Here is a 21,977-nt window from a genome sequence, read left to right on the forward strand (position 1 = left end):
CACATGTGACACGGTGGCTGTGCCTCCACGTGTGAATCTCCAGGAGCCGCAGAGCCTGATGTTATGTGTCTGCCTGCCGGCTGTGGAAGTGGGCGTGTCTGTGCACATGTCTGTGTGTACCTGTCTCAGATCAGGGCAAAAGATAGATCAGTGGCCCTTGGTTTTCTGGGCAGTGTGTCTGTGTAGACTGTTGGCCAAGACCTCAGTGAATAAGTGGATTTCAATTCAGCAAATCATTATTTTGAGCGGGTGCGCCAGGCAGAGAGCCTGGGGAGTGTGCTTGTCTTATCTGTGTCCGCATCGTGTGTCCCCTCTGTGTGTCTCTGAGAATGCGTTCTTGGCACGTGTCCTGTGTTAACAAGGCGTTTGGTGTGTGCATGTCTGTGTGACAGTGCCTGGGTCCTGTTTGCGGCTGCTTGTTCACATTCCAGCTTCCCTTGTGCCTGCAGTCAGGCTCTACACGTGCGCCAGCCCCCAAGCGCACGTCCCCGAGTGACCCGTGCGCGGTGTGCAGGGACCTCCGGGTCGTGTGCACTTCGTGCGCTCGTGCCCGTCTCACTGCATTAACGAACGCACCTCCACATGTCTGGGTGCACGTCCCTCTCCATGTGTGCACGTTCCGTGTTCACGCCGCTCATGGCTGTGCAGGGGCGCTTCACACGCGCGCGCTCCGGTCCGCGGGCGGCCAGGAACCCGAGCTGGGCTCCACGCGTCCCGTGGGGCTGACCCCTCCCCCGTGCCCCGCAGAGGGCCGCCGCGATTGGCCGCCCGCCCCCTTCCAGCCGTCACCCCGCCCTCCCCCCGCCACCCGCGCGCCCGCGGTCCCCGCTGTCCCCCGCGGTTCCGGCGAGGCCGCGCCGCGCTGCGCTCCGCTCCCATTGGCTGCGCGCGCCTTTGTGTGGCGGCAGCTGCGGCCCCAGCGCCTTTGAATGTCGAGAGAGGCCGGGAAGGGAGCCTTTCCATGGGCCATCTGTCTCCCCGCCAGCCGCCGCCCCACCGCCGCCCGCGCCCCGCGCTCCGCCTCCCGCCCCGGCGGCTCCCGCAGCCCCGCCGCCGCCCGCGCCCGCGCCCCGGAGCCGCGCCACAAAGGGCCCGCGCGCAGCCGCCGCCGCCGCCGCCGCGCGAGGAGCCAGGATGGTCCTGGTCCACGTCGGCTATCTCGTGCTTCCAGTGTTTGGCTCTGTGCGAAACAGAGGTATCGCTTTTTCCTTTCGGGGTCTGCTTCGGAGCGTGGATCGCCGCAGGCACCGGGGCGGGGGCGGGCGCCGCGGGCGGCCGGGGGCTCAGGGCACACCCGTGAGGACGCAGGGCGAGCGGTGGCTTCCCCCCACCCCCTTTTGGGGGGACCCCCCGAGGGTGGGGGTGGCGGCCCTCGTGGGAGCTTTTGTAGTGAAGTTAGGGTTTGGCGAATTTGGGTCCCTTCCTCACATCCCCATTTTTTATTCTTTGCTGTGGACGTGGTTCCCCCAAATCACAGCCCCTTCCCCTAATACCTAGCCCTGTATGATCGAAAGGAGAAAGATACATGACCGTGTGTGTGTGTGTGTGTGTGTATGTGTGTGTGTGAGAGAGAGAGAGAGAGAGCGCTCGAGAGCATGCTTGGTTTTCTGTGGTTTGCTTTTTTTGAGGTATATGTGTGTTTTGTGTTATGTGTGTTTTGTATTTCTTCATTTTTTAGTCATTAGGTCCCAAGCTGGGACCTGGGTCTCTGCCCTATCCCATGCCCCAGCCCCCACCCTCTCGTGGGCACTTGCACGATTTTCCGTCCCATCCTTTTTTCCCCTTTAACCCTTTTTGTGCATCGCCTTGTGCTATTGCCCTGCTCACCCCGCCCCCCGCAACTGTCTTTGTATGACAGTTGCATTCACGGGTTCAAGATGCTTGGGCGTGTGTGTGTGTGTGTATGTGAGTGTGTATGCATGTGTGCTAGTGTGTGTGTGCGCGCGCGCCTCAGAGAGTCAGACGTGAGCTGCTGTGCCCCCCTGGGCTTTGCCGGAGCAGGGAGTCCGGCCCTTGGGTGCTGCGCTGTGTGTGAGGATGAGGTGGGAAGCTGCCCCCAAGCCAGGCCTTTGCCCCGGGGAGCGGTTGACAAAGCAGCGGGCCGGCGAGGGCTTTGTCTTTAACTGTGATAAATGGGGTGTGTTTGCACGGTCCCTTTCCCCACATCCCCTCTCCCTCACATTCTGCTACAACAATAGCTTGATTTCCCCCCCGCTCCACTCCACATTTCTTTCATTTTCTTTTAATAAAAAATTCCCACCTCCCAAGCAAATCCGAGATGCATTTAGATTCATTTTTTTTTTTCTTTTTTGTATTCTGCCTCTGGACTCACATTTCTCGTCTTGGAAATGTTTCTTCTATCCTCTCCCACTCCACGTCTGCTTAAATCCCTGCTGGCTCAGGCCCTCCTCCCCCTCTCCCCACTCCCTCACACACAGAATGATGTCTTCCTTGGCCGACCAGGGCTCCGCTACCAAGTCCGGGCGGGGGGTGGGTTCGCAGGGCCAGCGCTTTAGTGCGCCCCAGGGGCCCGATTGGGCAAGAAAAGGAAAGCCCAGCCCTATTTTATCCAGCCCAGCTGTCCCCAGCCCCGCGCCTCTCCCCAGAACCTAAAAGGCAAGCTTGGCCCCCTTAGGCCTGTTTGAACCGCAGTTTTTTTTGTGTGATGATAGAATGATGACATTCTGCATTTATCAAATCTTTTTTTTTTTCTTCATTGTGTAGCTCAGTGAATGGTCAACTCGCTGCTGTGTGCGCTGTGACCCTTCTGCCTCCGCATTTAGCTGTATTGTGACACCCTCTTAACCATTTCCTGTCTCCATCTGAGGAAGGCATTGCTATTTAAGCGGCAGTATCCCCTATCTCAGGCCAGCCTAGCCATGGGGGTGAGGGGGCATGGGTGTGTGAGGAAGAAAGGGGGGGCTGGATGCGATCTCCTTGAAATGCCACCCCCCTCCCTCAATACACAATTATCTCTTATTACTTGGCATTTCCTCTTAAAACGGGTGTGGAACATTACACTAGGCAGAAATTCAAAAATGATTAAGAAGAATGTTGAGCCTGAAAGTATAATTATCCTGATTAAATCATTACCATCCTCATTAATACCACCAATGTCTAAATACCATTGCAGGATGCCGATTCCATGTTTTGAAATTCAAATTGCTCAGCTGACTTTAAATTTTATTTTTAATACTACCTTCTCCCTCACCCCCACCCCCCCCAAAAAAATCCAACAAAACAAATCCTGCCCATCAGTTGAAGTTTACTTTCATGGCAAACACGCCCACAGGAAATTCAAGGGCTGAGGGGTGAGTTGGTCTGTGGGTAAAATTTAGCACAAAGTGATAAGGGTTCGTGACCTTCCGATAGAGGATACTAATGCTTAACTCAACAAGGTCCTAAACCACAATCTTCTTGTAAAACTATTAGAGAGTCTGCCAGCTTAAATCTGTTCTTTTTAGTTTCCATTGTAGTAGTGTAGGATGTAGGCCATTTCAGAATAGATGTAGAGAAATAACCATTTTTGTATCTTCATCTTGTTTAGCCGAGTACATTGCACTGTAAATCCCTGTTAAGTGGATTCCTTTTGCCTTGGCTTGGAGGCTGCAGAGCCCCATTTTCCAGTTTTCTGGGTGGCTATCAGTTAGCTTCTTGGCAGCACCCAGGCATAACTGAGGATTGCATTTAGTTGGAGGCAACAAATATTAAACATATGCATTAAAAAAATATTTGATGAAATGACAGTTGCTGCTATCCCGTAGCCTCTGAAAATTTGGTGCACCAAGGTCCCTGGCTTATGAGGGAGCCATGGCCATAGTGTCTTAATTGTTTAATTGTACAATGTCAAGAGCATCTTTGGACATCCGCCCTGGTCCTCAGAGCTGCCCCTTTAACAGCCGGCTCCCTTCTGCTGCTCGCCAGCCAGACCTGCTTGAAAACTGAAACAAAACAGCAGCAATAATAAAAGAATAAGGCCCCCACTTTGAGGGCCCTTCCAAAATAAAGTCTCAAATAGCCTCCCCAGACTGCCATTGGGCAATCTGAAAAGAAAAAGAAAAAAGAAAGACAAGACAAGAAAAAAGAATCCCAGCAAAATGGTTTTCCATTAAACAGGGGTAGCGTGTTCTGCTGTGCTGAATTACTTCCTGTTCTTATTTTGTGGGTAATTTTTTCTGTATCAAATATCCTTTTGGTTGTGTATCTTTTTCACCTTTTCTTGTACTAAAACTAAAGCATGATCTGTATTTTTTTACATTCCCCGGTTGACAATGTACAGCGCTCGGTTAGAGATGTTACCCTGCTGAAACGTACTGTGGTCGTGTAGCCTGGGCCATCTGCTCATTGTACGCTGCTTTTGTTCTGTTGCCCCTCCGAAGCATGGTGGGCCCAGCCTTTTTTTTTGTATCGTGTGCATGACGACATTGTTACACACAGAATCCACTAATACTAATATACAATCTCTCAATAAAGAACTAGTTTTCCTATATTAACCTAGTGTGCTTTTTCTCTTGCTGTTTTCCCATTTATTGTCGTATCCTGCTGTTTAGATTTTCCCCCTTGCTTTTCTATCCCCACCCTCACCCACCCACCACCCCCACCTACCATTGTAAGATTTGAGTGAATGCCTTTTCTTTTTACTTTTTTTTTTTTTTGTGGTACAGATATGGTGACTTTAATCTTATTTAGTCCATATCTTTTTACAATAGATGTCTGGGGCGATAGGTGGGGCCAGTTTTCCTGTTACACTGAAACAGTTCACCTGCCTAGAGAGAACCCCTGTCTTTGGCCACCTGTGTACTCAATAGCCTCCACATTTCATCTTACTTTTCAAGATACATGGGCACTGGGTTTACCATGCTGGTGAAGAGAAGGGGCTGTAACACTTAGGTTGAGAAAAGGGATACTGTTCTTAACTAGCAATCTTGTAGCATTTCAGACTACCTAAAAACCCATTTTGAGTTGTGTTTCAACTTTTCTGTTTGCTGTCTCATTGATTTACTGTCCTTATAAATCATGCTGGGGGTCACATGTTACATGTAGCTGAAGCCATGATCTGGAATTTGAAAGTACCCTCTTCTATGTGCATATTTAAATTTTTAGGACTTGCAATGTAAGTTTTGCATTGAGATCCTGGATAAGAAAGATGTTTGAAGCAGAAACTGACTCAGACCACTCCCACCTCTATCCCAGGGCCAGCAGTGGACCTGTTACTGTAGAAATAAGAGGGTCTCTGCCCTCTGCAGGCTGTGAGCCAGTTAAAGCGGATTATAGCCTAGTTTCCTGACAGCTGCTTCTCTATGGCCCTAGGGGCCTCTTTTAAGAGAAAGACAGCTAAGATCTCAGCCACTGTCTAAGTGTGTGTGTTGAGGTGAGGAACGGGGAGGGGGAGATCAGGAGCAAAGTCAGGACCTAACCCCAAATTGAGTTGGAAGAAGAACCCTTAAGATGTCTTTTTTTCCCCATAATTACATTGGAGAAGCCAGTGGAGAGGTATTTTTTTTTTCCCAGAGTGGACCCCAAATTCAGCCATTTGTCAATTACACCTATTATTTTCAGTCCAGAACAAGCCTTGCTAAATGCGGCGTTTTAGACACTGAGGAAATGAGTTGGTTAAAGAAATTCCTGGTTTTTTCAAAGGGTCATCATTTTGAAGCTGCTCCTCTTTTGGCGGATGTGCCTCATTCTTGCTCCTCTGGGCTGACTGACTCCTGGGCTCACCCTCCTCCTTGCCGGGGTGGGCGCACCCCTGCCTGACCACAGCGCTTCCTTGCCTTCTTTGTGGCTTCATGCAACTCTCCTCTCCCCCCATGGCTGCCCTCTCTGCTCTGGCCCTTTGTTCTCATGCTCTTCCCAGCCCGGGTGGGAAAGCTGTGCTGATTTACTGTGACACATGCACACACATGGATCTTCCCAGTGGAGGCTCTGCTGTAGTCTGTGCAATGGAAGGAGAGACGTAGGTCTACAGGGCTATTCCTCTGAAGGTTTTGTTTGTTTCTCCTTCTTCTTTTTAAATTTTGGTTTACATGAGACTTAGAAAGCAAAATAAACCACTCCAATCCAACTCCAACAATAATAAAACTACCCTCAATCGAGTGATCACTCTCATATTTTCCCTAGAGAACAGTGGCTCGTTAGATCAATCTTAACCAATATTTCATTTTTCTAAATTTTTGTTAAGTGTGTCAGAATTGTTTGACAATACATTTTGAGGATGGTTAGTAACCTAGTAATAATATAGCAAGCTATGGGTCAATGAGAAGTCGTGTATTAGCAATGTATCCAGTGCATTTAATGTTTGACCCAGATTGTCTGAACTAAATACTTACATATTAAGGAGACTTTCCCCCTGACTGGACGATTCAGGAACTACGAAATCATTGTTCTTTGTATTTATTTTCCCAACCACCTGACACATACCTGTTTTAGTACCTTGACTTCAGGATTTTGGGAAACCCATCAGTTCAGTGTATTCTATATCATAGACTTTGTAATAAGATGGAACACAGTTCTTTCTGAACAAGAGAACTTCTCTCTTGAAACTAGCATCAGAAAGACCCACTAAGTTAATGAGTTTTCTTTAATAATAATTATCCATAAACCAGCAAATACTGGTTATTAATCACTCAAATTTAGGGGAAAGGACCACCAGGAGTGTTGAGGCCCTAATGTGCAGATGACAGAGCCTTGGCCACCTGTCTTCCTTTTGCAGTTTTCTCACTCCTGCCCCACCCTGTCCTTCCCATCTTTAAATAAGTATCCTGCAGTGGCACATTAGAAGATTTAATGGTTTTCTAGGCTTGGGAAGCTACAGTTCTGTGCTGGACCCAAGGGCAGCAGGGACCCCTTTTCTGAAGCAAAGGGCAAGAGACAACAGGTCTTTGACTCTGATTCAGGGTGTGACTTTGGTTCTCTCAATCCTTCTCCACAATTGTCAGATAAATCTGCAAGACACTTGTGCCTTAATTTCTCCATGGATCTAAACAGCTTTGTAAAAATTCCTGGCTTAACATTGTACAAATGTGAATTAGTATTTATTAGTTTCCGGTGTGGTTTAGCTACAGATGAACCAATATATTTCCATTGGAGGAGGGGGCGGGCTTATCTTGGAAAGACTCAGATTTTCAGAATTATTTAAGAACCAAAAGCAAACACTTATAACCAGCCAAACCACATGCAATGCCTGTACTTCATGTGTTCGGTCATTCATTCATTCACCCACTCACTTGTTTGTTCATTTAGTTAATGAATGTTCACTGAATACTTACTTGGGGCCAAACACTGCGCTAAGTGGGATACAGAAGAAATGGAGACTGGAGTGCCCCCCTACTGGGGCTTATGCTGAGGTTGAAGGATGAATGCTTAGAAAACCAGATGCTGGCCGGGCGCGGTGGCTCAAGCCTGTAATCCCAGCACTTTGGGAGGCCGAGACGGGTGGATCACGAGGTCGAGAGATCGAGACCATCCTGGTCAACATGGTGAAACTCCGTCTCTACTAAAAATACAAAAAAAATTAGCTGGGCACGGTGGTGCGTGCCTGTAATCCCAGCTACTCAGGAGGCTGAGGCAGGAGAATTGCCTGAACCCAGGAGGCGGAGGTTGCTGTGAGCCGAGATTGCGCCATTGCACTCCAGCCTGGGTAACAAGAGTGAAACTGTGTCTCAAAAAAAAAAAAAATAAAAGAAAACCAGATGCTGTCTAAGATGTTCTGGGCCAAAACGTCCAACGACCAGCAGAATCCCCTGACTGGTGAGATAAAAGAGCTTGGAGTAGTCCAGGGTTTGGGTCTTAGCCCAGTCTTGACCTAGCAGGGTGAACTTAGGCCACTGTTCTGAGCATCCTCTGAACGATGACTGATGACTGCCATGTACCTGATAGGCTGTGTCTAAGCTATTAGAAGGTACCTGGCATGCAGGAGGTACCTAGGGTGTGCCAGATGGCTGCCCCTTCCCTTCACAACTGTAGGTGTTTACTGGCCAGGGGATTAAATAATGCTAGAGGTGAGCTTGCTGCAGAGGCGGGTTTGCCATGTGCCTCAAAGGGTGCAGTGTATACAGGAGAGAGGAGGAGGAAGAGGAGAGAGCACCCCAGGTGGAGGGAAGGAGTGATTTTGCTCAAGGCCAGTGCTGTGCTGATTTGGCAAGAACGGAAAGTGCATAGCAGGAGGGAGGAGTGTGTGTGTTGATGGGGGAGCACGAGTGCAGGCCTATAGGGAGCACTGAGATCATTGTCCTGTCTTTGAATGACTCTCCTCAGAGCACAACTCCAGGGGTTAAGCAGCACGAGGTCTGGAGGATGTGGGAGAAAAGGCTTGAAGAGATTTTGAAGCCAGTTTCTGAAGCCCTCTGGAAGGGTTTGGACTTGCTCCTTTGGCCTTTGGGAGCTGTGATGGGAGAGAGGTGTTTAAACAGTTTATTCGACAGCTGATGACAGAGGGAGGAGGCTAGGGGCTGAAGTCAGGGAGGAGGTGGGGCAGGCTTGGGAGTGGGGAGGGGAAGAAGGCTCATATCAGGGGCTTTATTGTAAGGTGGAGTAAGCAGGATTGGGTCCACGTGGAAGAGGCTGAGGGGCAGGAGGTCTTTGGGGTGCTTGGGAGAATAAAAGACCATGAAGACAAATGGGGAAGGTGAGAGGAATAGTCCATTGTGGGGAGAATTGAGTCTAGTGTACAGATCAACACATGAACTTCAGACACCAGAGTAGCAGATGCAAGGGGATCGTGGATGTCTAGGGTTTGAGACTTCTAGTCCTTTTCATACAGATTCCTGGTTGGGGTAGGAAAAGAACTTCAACAATAAAAATTCCTCAAAATCACACGACTTGTCCCCCCCAAATTCTCCATCCATGCCTGAAACCCCTATGGGTTATTCACATGTGTCTTTACCAGCTTAGATCACCCTCTGAGCAAACTTTTTTATAATATGAACTCCTCCAGGAACTGTACCAATCTGCGTCCCGAAATCTCAGTTGGAACAATTTTTATCAAACTTTGCCTTTCTTGAAAAGACAGACCGCAAGGTGGGCAAGTGCCGGGAGTTTTGCCTCCACCACTTTGCAAAGGCCGTCCCTACACATGGGAGCAGGGGAGCTGGAGGGAGTCCACCTGGTAGCATATTGGGAGAGGAGAGGGCAGGAGTGGGGACTGAGGTCAAGGACATGGGCTCTGATCTCAAGATTGGGCCTGTCTGCAAAGATGGGTTTTTTCCCAAAGCTCTCCTTTCCATTATCTCATTTCCTCCTTGGCACAGCCCGCGAGGAGTTAATTGGGAATCAGAGGAGGAAACTGAGGCCAAGAGTGGTGAAAGCCTTTGCCACCCTTCTCAACTAGCTAATAATAAATGGCTAAGCCAGAAGGGGAACCCTGGCAATTGGACACTTGGCTGTGGCTCCCTGCATGGCCTGCATGCGGCAAGGACCCTCGTCAAGACTAAGGCAATAATTAGAAAGGAATTCCTGCTTTCCGCCACAGCTGGTGGGACCGATTCTGAATGCTAGATTCTGTCCACAGTGGAAGAGGCTCTTTCCAGGTAATGGCCTGCCAAACTTCAATAGGGTCTAAGCCCCCAACCCTGAGCCCTGCACGTCCCAGAAGGAGCCTTTGAGAGACAGGGAGGGTGCATGGTGGACCAGAAACTCCCCGGAGTAGGAAATGAGCAGGGCATTGGAACCCAGGGTGGTGAGTCCTTTCACCTTCAGACGCCAGCTCAAGAGTAGGCATGGCCGGCTCGCTGGGTGAACTCCAGGGAGGTGGAGTCTGTGCCCGGATTTCCACAGAAATAATAGGTGTCCTCTTCCTGAGGCTTTGAGTCCCAAGGTGAGGGCACGTTTTGCATTTTTTCTTAGAACATTTTGAAGCCTTAATAAATTATATCTATGTTGCTTCATGGAGATGATAGAATCACATTCTGGAAAGTTTAGAAAATAAGCCAAAGGAAAAAAAATCTCATATGAGTCCATCCCTTTGTGATCATGTTAGTGAAATTCCTTCATATTTTTGTTCATATATTTGCTTGGATTTTTAGGGCAGAGCTGTAAACACAATATATGTATATTTTTTACAGTCTCTATTTCCTATTTCACGTTAATGTCACAGGCATGTTCACATTCTGCTGTGCCGTTTTCACAAGCATGGCTTTTAATGGCTACCTAATGTTCCACTTGACTAGTGGCTCAACAGTCAAGTTTGCTGGCTTCCCATACACTCAAATTGCCATAGGTTCGAGGCCACTTGGTGCTGCTCTAACACACTTCCCTCAGGCTGCTGTCTGGCCATGTGGGGAGGAGGAGGTGAGTGAATCAGGTGTGACAACACTTCCTCCTCTCTGCCCCTCAGCAGCCCCTTCTATCAAGAGGCCCAAATAAGTGGAGGGGAGGTAGATAAGAGAGGACTGGGGAAAGAAATGTGATTTGGGTAAACTATTCTGAGACCTAGATTCTGATCCATAAACTTCCACCGTGATCTTGAACAGCTCAGTTTCCTTCCCCCAGTTCTCAGTTTCTCCCATCAGTCAAATGGGTACGTCTATGGCTTGTGCCTTACTGGACTTGTCACATGAAGTAACACATAGGAAACAAGTCGAGAAGCCAGCCAAAGGCGACAGTGATCATCCCGGGCATTCTTCATAGTGCTGGTGCTCACACAGGCCATGTGGGACAGTGAACACAGTCCTGGCTTCATGGCCTCTCTGCCAGTAACTACCCCTGTGAGGTCTTGGTCAAGCCTGACTGCTCTGTGACTTCATTGCCTACCTGCCAAGGTAGAGAACAAGCTGGATTGCCCCTTCCTGCTCTAAAATACTGTGCTTTCCTCGCGATGAGAAGAGCGTCTATTCCTATCACCTTTTTTGCTTTTTCATTGGGACAGTAGCCACATGCCCTTTAGGACTCAGTAGGCACGTGACCTTCCAGTGGCCAGGCCACACTGTGCAGTGGGTGGGAGGGAAGCAGTAATTGCCCTTGCCTGGCTAGTGGCCCGTCCAGGGAAAGGGCTCAGCCTGGAAGCACAGACACAGGGCTCCTGGACCCCAGGCTCAGGCCTGGTGGAAGTCTGGTGCCGCTGCTCTTGCTGAGCCCTGAGCAGGACACTCCCCACCGGACGCTGCTGTTTCCTCCTGCTGTCCTTTCCTTGAAACATGCCCCTGGGTGTGCCATTGTGTGGAGTGGAGCCCTTCAGGAAGTCCTCCCTGCCAGCAAGGGAGGGGGCCGGTCACCCACGCTGGCCTCCCCCGATGACGCTGTATCCCTCAGATCTAAGTGTTGGCCTCACCGCACCTAGCAAAGGAAGTGGTGGCTGCTGACTCAGCACCAGCCTGCAGGTGGAGAGGGGGTGGTGGAGCTCTCTGAGACTGGGAGGAAGTGAGAATTCAGCGGACACCTGTCTCAAGGAAGGGCAGGAAGCGTTGGAACAGCTGCTGTGCCCCCTCTGAAGCTGAGTGGGAGGGAAGGAGTAGAGGCGCTCTCCATGTCTTCCCTCCTCTGCCCCCACCCCAGCCAGCTTGCTTAGCTCCAGCCTTCTTCCCCCATGCCACCCCTCCTCAAAAGCTCAGGAGGCCCCTCCTGGCTGCCTGTGCCCGAGGACCACCCACCTCCTAGAATACCTGCTTCTACTCCTCAAATTCCCTGGAGCTAATGGGAGAATGTGCCCACTCCCGCCCCCAGCATGGAGACACCGGCCTTCCTTAAGCCGAAAGATGGCCCTTTCAAGGATGACCTCAGCATCCACGGTGGGCTTATTCTCTGGAGGGGGCAGGCATGGACTCAGGGAAATGGACTATCCCTGCCCCCTCTACCCATGACATTTGAAACTGCTGAGCAGATCTGAAAAGTCAGATTCTGGGGAAGGTGAGGGAGTGACAGTGGGGGACTTGGGCCCAAAGAACAGGTCCCCGCATGGCCCAGAGGTGTGCATGTCCCCAACTCAGTGCTGAGGAGGGAGACAGTGGAGGTGGCTGGACCAGAGCCTTGGCTTGGTTCTGTCAGCACCCTCCAGAGCGCCTCATCTTGGACACCAGGGTGATGGGCTGTGGCCTAGACCTCCCCTCTGTGGGCTCATGGGGTGGAAGGGGAAGTCAGACCTGTCTACCTCCCTAAGGGCTGGGTCTGGAGGGAAGCTGAGCTGGGGAGGCAGCTCCTGCCTCACTCCTGGCCAAGCTGGGGAGGGGTGCCTGGGTTGCAGGGGTACTGACTGCCACCTGCTATGGACCCAGAGGGACAGGGCAGCAAGGCACAACTGGAAGAAAGGTTGGGCCCGCTGGAACCAGAAGAGTTCAGCCCTCTCCCTGCCAGGAGGAAAGGGACCAAGGGAGGGGGTGAGGGAAGAGAGGTCATCTGAGGTGAGGGGGGCAGCAGCCAGCCCCCAGCTTGGTCTGGTTTCCCTCTTGGGAGAGGTGTGGTGGGAATGTGATTGAGGAGGTGGGAGAGGAGCCCAGATGCCAACCCTAGATGGCACAGTCCCATCCTGAAGGTCCCTGACAAGTCTCAGTTTCCCCCAGCAGAGAGATGGCAGGAAGTAGGAGGGAGGCAGCAGGTTCCCACCTTCTCAGCTCGCTTCTCTCAGCCATCTCCTGGGTATTCCCTGCGTCAGGGCCATCCCCACACAGGTGCACTTGGAGAGGATCTGGCCAGGGAGCGGACTAGATGTGTGCGTGGCAGAGAGCACACATCTGAGAGCAAAACGGGGCTGGGCCTGCTGCAGGATGGACAGGGTTTCTAGTGTTACCTCTCAATTTGAGGAAAACGTGAGGTTTATATTAAATTAACCTGGCAACTCTTCTACCTCCAGTTGCAAATTTTACATAAACTTTTGAATGAAAATATAGAACTTTGATGACATTTCATTCAGACAGGGCAGTCCAGGCCATGCACCGACTCATGGGGCCACTGTACACTCCTCTGGCATTTCGGTCCCTTTTAGGGGTGAGTGACGGTAACGCTTCGGGGTCACCCCAAGGCCTCCTCTTCCCAGAGCTTGGGGACCCAAGCTGTTCAGTGGCTGGAGAGGCAAAGCTGGCTCTTGGAGCCACAGTCAGGATTAGAATTTGGGTTTCTTTTTTTAAGATGGAGTTTCGCTCTTGTTACCCAGGATGGAGTGCAATGGTGCGATCTCGGCTCACCACAACCTCCGCCTCCTGGGTTCAGGCAATTCTCCTGCCTCAGCCTCCTGAGTAGCTGGGATTACAGGCACGCGCCACCATGCCCAGATAATTTTTTGTATTTTTAGTAGAGACGGGATTTTACCATGTTGACCAGGCTAGTCTGGATCTCTTAACCTTGTGATCCGCCCGCCTCTGCCTCCCAAAGTGCTGGGATTATAGGCATGAGCCACTGAGAATTTGGGTTTCTTGATTCTGAGGGCTGATGGGCATTTTGGGTTTTGATTCAATGCCATTTGTAAGTGGCACAAGCTATGGCAGCTATGGGGTGCTTTGTGGGAGACATGGCTGGGTGAGGCTTGAGGACAGCTTGGGTTTAACTGGGCAGAGAGAGGAGGGATGGCATTTCAACATGGTGGCAGATCCTCATGTGTGCCAGGGATGGGAACCAGAGCCTGAGAGAGGAGATCAGGAGAAGGAGAGAACCCCACCAATGGGTGCGAAGGAGATCATCTGAGGGCTACAGGACACTTTTTATCGTGGTAAAACATACAACATATATTCTGCTGTTTCAATCATTCAGAAGTGTACTACGATTCAGTGGCATTTCATACGTTCATGGTACTGTGCGACCACCACCGCTTTCTATTTCCAAAAGTTTGAAATCGCCTGAAACAGAAACTAAGGGCTCCCTTGGCTTTGGGGCCTCCTCCCAGGCAGGTCAAGGGCTGTGTTTGCTGGGTCTTTTCGAGGAAAGGTTGGGGGTCGTGGGGATGGGAAACTAAGCTGTAGCAAAGAATGTACAGATTTTGCCATCCGGCGTTCTTTAGCTTGACCACCTACCAGCTGTGGGACTTTGGCCCTCTCTGAGCCTCAGTCTCTTCTAAAACAATGCAGATAATTGATGTAAATACAGGGTCACAGAGAGGTAAGAATGAAAGACAGTTCTGATGCATATGAGGTACAAGGCACCCCAAATCCTAGGAAGTATTTAGCAAGATGGCCATTTCCCACCTCCCACCCACACACCCCACTTCCTCCATGCAAACACATCGCTGCTTGTTCAGGCCTGGGACAGTCTTAAGGGAGTGCAAAGCAGGCCCTGGGCAGTCAGGAAAGGACTGGATATGCTTCAGCTTAATTGTGAAAGCAGTTACTGAGAACCCGCTTTAGCAAAGTCAGCCTCTGACCTGTAGCCTAGCTGCAGAGACCCCGAATACTCCTGATGTGGGTGGAGAATGACAGAGTGGGCAACAAGAATGGCCAAACAGTGGTCATGTTGGCCAGAAAGTGTGGCCTAGCAGGGAGGTATCTTAGCACACGGGATGGGGAGAGGTCACTGAGGCCTGGAGAAAATCAGGAGGGCCTCCCAGAGGAGGCAGGACTGGAGCCGTTCCCCGAGGAGGGAGAGCTGTAGCTCTGCTACCTTGGGGAGTGATCAGGTCAGCCCTGCCCCTGCCCCTCTCCCATGTAGGCCCAGATCTGATCCAAGAGGTGAATGTCGGAGTCCTGTGGCTGTCACCGTCGTCTGAATTTTCTTTTTCTTTTCTGGAGCATTGGGCCCTCTCATTTCATCGTCATCCCTCCCATTCCAGTCCCTGTCCTCCCTGCCATCCCCTGGCCCTGGCCATCCTGCTGTAATTCTCTGCCTCTTCTCCTGCCCCTCTGCCCAGCCAAGCTGCCTGAGTGCTCCAATGGGTCACCGTGCCACCCCTTGAAAGAAAGCCATATGGAGGGGTTGCTGCTCGAGGGAGCTGGGGCTTTGTGTCCTCCCTCTGAAGTGGGCAACCCTCTTGAGGCATTGGCTCTGCTTTTTGCAGAATGGGGTACTCATTCTTACCTGCCAGGTTGAGTGAGGATTAAATGAGAAGGTGGACGGCTCCCGGCACAGAGTAGGGGCTGCTCTTACTGCTCGATGTGGCTCTCTGCTGGGGAGTTGCCATGCACAGAGTCCCCTTGCCTGCTTCTAGGAGGCACACTGTATTTGGAAAGGGAAATAAAGAGCAGGGGGGAAACTGAGCCTCAGTGTTCTTACCTGTAAAATGGGAACAATCATAGAAAGTTCCCCAGCAGGGTGATAGTGAGGCTCAGAAGTGATCATGGATTTGTTCAGCTCATCTAACACATACACATTGAGCACCTGTGCTGGACCAGGCTCCGTGCAGACATGGGGGACACAAGGATAATAATAAGAACCATAAGAGCAGTAGCAGATGCTCATGTAGCACTTACTCTGTGCCAGGCACCCTCCTAAGCACTTTGCCTGCCCTAAAAATACTGAGCCTCGTGGGAAACAGACAGACGCAGGAACAGCATGGCCCTAAGGTATGTGCTGGGTGTTCTCTTAGCCTGTGGGGTACATCCTGGGGAGGGCAATGCCTGGGGGCTGATTCCTGGGGGGAGTCGTAAAGGATCTGGCTGCCCAGGAAGAGGTGGGGTGAGGGTGTTGTGGGCCAAGGGGCTGCAGGGGTGGGGAGAGGGGAAGGGCAGACTGAGAAGGAGTCATGCAGAGGAGTCACAGGGACAGAGAACTGGGGGGCTGATAGCCTGCAGGGAAGCTGGGGCTTTGTCAGCCTTGCTGGTCAACACGGCAGCTTTGCCTATTGGCTAGCATTGCTGGTGGCTGAATATCTTTTGTCAAGAATAAAGTGCACACAATCTATTCAGAGTCTCTGTATGTCCTGAGCTAAGGGCAGAGGGTACGACCTGGGCACTGCCCTTGAAGACCTAGAAAGTGAGGCAGGAGTTTCAACAAACTCTGGTGAAGCAGTCTTTGGACAGTTACCTCCACAGGAAGAGGGTTACCATGGGCTACTGTGCAGAGGGTGGGAGACGTCCTGGAAGACACAGGGGTGGGACTGACCCTTGAGTCAGTCTTGAGGGGCTTGGGGCAGCACTGTCCACACTGTCCAAGCAAGCCCTGGGGCCTCTTGAGCTGTTAAAAGTTGTTTCTGCAGAAAGGTTACATGTTCCAACATTTGGAAATACTACCCACTACTTGGAAAGTCCCAGTGCAGATTAGCACATGAAAGGCCCTGATAATCCTGCAACCAAGAGAGCCCTTTGGTTTTGCTTTAGTGGCATTTCCCAAAACTGACCACAGAACGTGCGTGCGTGTGTGTGCGTGCATGCGTGCGTGCATGCGTGTGTGTGTGTGTGTGTGATTTCTGGAAGCATACCTTGAACTTGGTTGCATGGAGCACAGTTTGGGAATGCTAGCCTGGGAACTGGGTCATCTAGCTCAAGACTGGCCAGAAGCAACTCCCTTCCACTACAGAGGTAGGGAGACTAAGACAAGGGCCATAAAAGGCAGCTCATGAATTGGCAACTGCCTAAATAACTTCCCACCACAGTCTTCCTCCCAGAGTGCCATCTTTACCTACTATCTTAGTACATTTGGACTGCTATAACAAAATATCAAAGACTGGGTGGCTTCAAATAACAGGAGTATGTTTTCCAGTGTACTGGAGGCTGGGAAGCCGAAGATCAAGGTGCCAGCAGGTTTGTTGTGGGTGAGGGTCACTTCCTAGATGGCTGGCTTTTTCTTGTAACCTTGCATGGCAGATGGTGAGTGGGACATCTCTGGGGCCTCTTTTATAATGGCACTGGTTCCATTCTTGAGCACTTCATCCTTAGAATCGAATCGCTTCTCAAAGGCCCCATCTTTTAACACCATCACCTTGGGGGTTAAGATTCAACATGTGAACTTTGAGAGGACACAAACATTCAAGCCATAGCACCTCCTCTAGAGAAGACTCTAGAAGGAGGACAGTGGTGAGCTGGCCTCTCATTACCAGTGGCATTTTTGCTGGCCAGCCAGGAAAGGCTGTCAGGGGTCACAGCTCTGGAGGGGACTCTTGGCTACTGGGGGTACTCACCTTGTGCCAAAGTCATATTCAGCGTAGGGCCTTCCTTCCTGCCTTCTATCTTACATTTATGACCTTGTCCAGATTCCTTGAAGTGGAGTTTCTCACCTGCCTAATTGGGCACCCCTTGCCTGGTACCCATGGCTACATTTGGCACACTGTACATGATCCACCCAGCACCTGATGCCCACATCATCATGCACCAAGATGGTCACCCTGACACATGCCCATCCCCCTATGGCCCCCATGCAATATGTATTTACACGTTCATACACAGTTCACGTAGTTATAACAGCAGCACACATTCATTTACTCATACATATCTGTATAGAGTATACAGTACATCTACATACCTGCATTCCACATGCCAACACATGAACAGACTCACTCCACTCACCACCCACATAAGTGTACATACATGCACACCCCATGATACATACCCACAGAAATACAAGCTTAAATTTTTCCAGAAGGGACTCCTTTCTCTTTCTTTGCTCTGACATGTCACCTGTGCCCCTACTCCACCATCACTGAATTCAAACAATATTTCAACAGGAGATGGAGGCCTTTAGCCAGGAAAACACCATGAGTATGAGTGTGTCCGCATATGCAGGCCAGCCGCAGAGCCTGGGTCACAGCTGATTCGGTGTGGTCCCCACTATGATGAAAACAAGCATCACAAAGCTCTGTTTGGATGCTATGTGGCCTGGGAGGGCTTCCTGGAGGAGTTGAGCCTTCAGCTGGGATGGAAGAGTGAGCTCCATGTCAGTAGAGAGTGAGAGAAGGGAGCACTGAGGTATGGAGGCTGCATGAGGGGCGTCAAGAGGGGTGAGCATGGCTGGGAGTCCTCAACCTCAGGAACCCCAGCAGCAGTTAAGGGACAGTTTGAGCAGAGGTGGAGGAAGAAGCAGCAGGGCCAGGAAAAGGCCAGCAGCTCTCTCTGCTGGTGTTCCTCCTGCCACCCTTGGTGGTGGCACTGACACCTGATACCTGACCGAGGCCGTCAGTAGCTGGGAGACTCCTCAGCTAGTGCTCACATGTCACTGGGGAAATGAGAGACCACATGATATTAATGTTGCTGTCCCACTTTATAAAGTGTCCTAACAAGCTGGCGAGCCAGGCACACTCAGTCTTATTTATGGCCGCTATTATTTCTCTGACATCGAGATTAGTTTGACGATAGCTGTTTATAAGCTCTTTCATCATCAAATGGGCCCATTACCTGGGAGGAGAGAAGGCTGGGTTTAATTTGTGAACTGTGTGCTGAGTCCCTCTGCCCCTGGCGTGTATGCAGGAGTTACAGCCATAAATCATGGCAGATGCCAGTAGATCTGAGACCAGAGGGCCAGGAGCTCCCTGAGTGGGCAGAATCCAGAGCTCACGTGCGGCAGAGGGGCTCCCTGGCAGGTGTGCCAGCCTGCAGAGCCAGGGAGGGAGGCAGGGATGCACCATCTTCTCTGCTGGGAGGAGGCCCTGGGCCATCACACTGAAGTCGACCCTAAGTTAGAATCATCTGGAAGCTTGTTAAAATACAGATGACCTAGCCCTACAGAGTCACCACCTCTGTGAGTGGGACTTGGGACTTCACTGCAGTCTGGGGTTTCAGGGCTGTGGGCAGGGGTGGGCTGGGAGACAGGCTGGAGCTGTTCCCTCCAGGTGTCCCCAGCTCCAAGGAAAGGTGTCCCTTCCTTGGATATCTGAGCAGAAAAAGACAAGAAGAAGAGCTGGCAAATAATAGACCCGGAGCAAAAAGTTAAAGAGGTTGGGTTCTTGAGCCACGTGGTAAGGTTTGCCAAGGCAGTGTCCTCGAACCTGCGGAGCCACCCTGCCATTGTCCTCTCTCAGCCCCTTCCTGCTAAGCAGGACAGAAACGTCAGCTCATGAGGGGCACATCAGGGGCTTTATAGGCATCATCTCTTTGTCCTCTGATGTTATCTTTAAGTTCCTTTTTTTAAAATTGAGATGGAGTTTCGCCCTTGTTGCCCAGGCTGGAGTGCAATAGTGTGACCTTGGCTCACTGTAACCTCCACCTCCTGGGTTCAAGTGATTCTCCTGCCTCAGCCTCCTGAGTAGGGTTTCGCCATGTTGGTCGGGCTGGTCTCAAATTTCCGACCTCAGGTGATCTGCCTGTTTCAGCCTCCCAAAGTGCTGGGATTACAGGAGGGAGCCCCGCGCCCAGCCTGAGTTCCTTTTTTTATTAAACCCAATTGAGAGATAACTTAGGCAGTTCTCAGTTACATTCCCTGGAGACTGAGGCCTAGGTTTAAGTCCAGCTTGGACCCCAACCTCATGCTTTTTCCATGACCTAAGGCAGGGTCCCAATGTGGGGGCAGGGCCTGGCTATGTGAATCCACTGCACACAAACATTGCAGCCTCAGCAAACAGCACATCTTTGGTGTGTGCTGGGATGGGGTACCCAAGAAAGCGAGGTGATGAAGAGGTCCTCCTGCACTGTGTACCTCGGCAGTCTTTCTCCTAGGGGTGGTATATTTCCTTCAAGCCTCTGGAGTGGACAGTCTTCAGAATGCAATGGGGTCTTTCTGACCTGGTGGTCTGGAAGACCCTGTCACTCCCAGGATGGCAGCCCTGTCCTCTGCCTCCCAGGTCTTGGCCTTCCCTTCCCCACCATTGGCTCTCGACAGCCTTTGCAGGGCTCTGCTGGAGACATGAGGGAACCCTCCAGGCTCCCCTCCTCCTCAGGGGCCTTGGGTCCTATCCAGGAGGCTCACCTTGATAAACTCCACCTGGTCAAAGCCCATGAAATGGGAAGGCAGCCAGTATGGACGCCATCAGACTCTTTCCTCGCCTAGAGTCTACACTTTTGTTAATGTAGCCTCAGTTTGCATTGGCTATTTTGGGTACACATCATCATGTCCCAAGCTTAATTATGTGGACCAGAGTTCACAAATCTGATAACACCTGCTATGGAGACTCTCATGTCCCAGCCTAGTGGAGTAGGTTTATTAGGTCAGATATAAGTTTGGCTCTGGTAACAGAGATCCAAAATAAAGGTGGCTTAAAGGGATATCAACTCTCAGAACAGCCTAGAGTGGTGCTCAATGTCAGGGACTCAGGTGCCTCCTCTCTTGTTGAGCCACCTTCCCTAGGGTGTGGTGTGGCCCTTTTCTGCATGGTCCAGGATGGTTCATACCTTTCTCCACTTTCCAAGGGAGGAAGAAGGGGAAGGGCAGAAAGAGCATGACACAGCACTGCACAAGTCACCCCCACTCACACTCCATTGACTAAACTGAGTCACGTGACCACACTTAGCTACAAAGGAGTCTGGGAAGTCTTACATTCTGAAGGCCATGTGCCCGGCTAAATTCTTGGGTTGTATTACCATAGAAGGAGAGAACAGATAATGGGGGGCACCTGTGGAGCTGACCTGTCATCATCCTCTCTCAGCAGCCCAGCCCTTTCCTGCTAAGCAGGACAGAAACATCAACTTACGAGGGGCACATTGGGGGCTTTATAGGCATCATCTCTTTGTCCTCTGATCTCAGTTGGTCAGCTCTGCCTCAGTTGGTGATTAGAACCCACATGTCAGGTCATACATTGATCCTGGTGAAGCTCCTCCTTTGTCTACCCTTCTTGCATTAGTGGCACCGTGGGTGGGACTAGCATGCCCTCCATGGCTTCACCCAAATAGGCAAAGAGATCCCCAAGGCAGGAAGTGAGAAGCCATCCTCCAAGTTGGTGTCCAACTGCCGGCCTGTGCTTATTGGATGTGATTACTCATCTCATTACAAATCCTCCTGTCTCGTGACTAGCTTGCATTTTCCATCTAATCCAAAGACTACACTAGAATGTTAGATCTAAAAATGAGATGATGTCTGTGAGTGTTCAGCCCAGGGTGTGGTGTACAGTAGACACTGAATGAAAGCTGCACATCCTTGGGCAAGGCATTTAACCTCTTGGTGCCTCACTTTTCTCATCTGAGAGATGAGGATGTCATCGTGACCTCCTCCGTGGATTGTTGGGGGGATTCAGCAAGAGTCCATGGGAAGCACCAGGTGCAATGTCTGGGCTGTGAGTCAGGCTGCTGGGTGAGAGCAAGGATCTACGACCTCCTGACAGGGTTGCTGTGGGAATGAAAAGAGATCTGTGTAGCTTTTAGCACAGGTGCGCGGCAGGTTGTAGGCACTCAATGAATGCTAGTTTGCTCCCGTCCACTACCCCACTGCCACTGGTAAGCAATGTTACCTAAAAACCCTTAATCCCACTCTATCACTCTACAATTGGAAGCATGTGGGAGGACTCTGAAAGTCAGAGAGTAGGAGTGACAGGGCCCCGGAGACGCACGCTGCTGGCAGGCGGGGGCCTAGGACTCTGGCTCTTCCCACAGCATTGTGGCCCACCTCCTATGCTGCTGTATTGGGTCCTTGCCCTGCAGAGGAAAAGGAAACGGTCCCTTTAGAAGAGATAACCAGATACAGACAGCCCATGGTGAGGACCCAGAGACCTGGGTTGGGAGATGGAATAGCAGGGGCTTGTGGTGGGGTGGCCTGGCTGGGTCCCAGGTAACTCTGCCTCCTGTTCACCAAGACCCAGCTCTCAGGGTTTTATTGAAAGCCTGGAAGGGACTCCAAAGATATTTGGCCCACCCCCTCATTTTGCAGGGGAGGAAAAGACTCAGCAAGATCACTCAGCTGGGGAGAAGACAAGCTCCCCACATCTCAGTCACCACTCTCACTCTCAATCAGGAAGGCAGAGCCATGAAGTGCCCCAGGCTCCCACTCCTCTCCTCTGCCTTTTGCCCACATTTATGAATTGTTTCATTTCTTTCTACACTGTAGTCACTGTGTCCAGTGAAGGCCCAGAGAAGGACATGTATGTTAGCAGAGATGCCAGCGTTAGAGGCAGGGGACACCTCTTAAAGGAGGTAGCTGTGATGCAGGGGAGCTTTGCTGGGCCAGGGATTGGGGGTCTAGGCTTAGATGCCAGCTCTATGAGTGTGGGCAAAGTTGGACACATCTCCCAGCATTGAGGTGATGAACTGATCCAGGTTTGTACACTGCCA

General features: G+C 51.1%; 1 protein-coding gene across 1 annotated transcript in view; it reads left to right on the forward strand.

The window, feature by feature from the left end:
• The first annotated feature begins 839 nt into the window (after positions 1–839).
• The window catches only part of ARK2C (arkadia (RNF111) C-terminal like ring finger ubiquitin ligase 2C), a 128,469-nt gene continuing 107,331 nt past the window's right edge, over positions 840–21,977 (forward strand). Inside the window, exon 1 of the mRNA XM_002757208.7 lies at positions 840–1,195. Within this exon, the coding sequence (XP_002757254.1) occupies positions 1,135–1,195 (61 nt within the window). The 5' untranslated portion in view covers positions 840–1,134. The remainder of the gene's footprint in view (positions 1,196–21,977) is intronic.

The sequence above is a fragment of the Callithrix jacchus genome, chromosome 13 (genome assembly GCF_049354715.1).
Source record: "Callithrix jacchus isolate 240 chromosome 13, calJac240_pri, whole genome shotgun sequence".
NCBI lineage: Eukaryota > Metazoa > Chordata > Mammalia > Primates > Cebidae > Callithrix > Callithrix jacchus.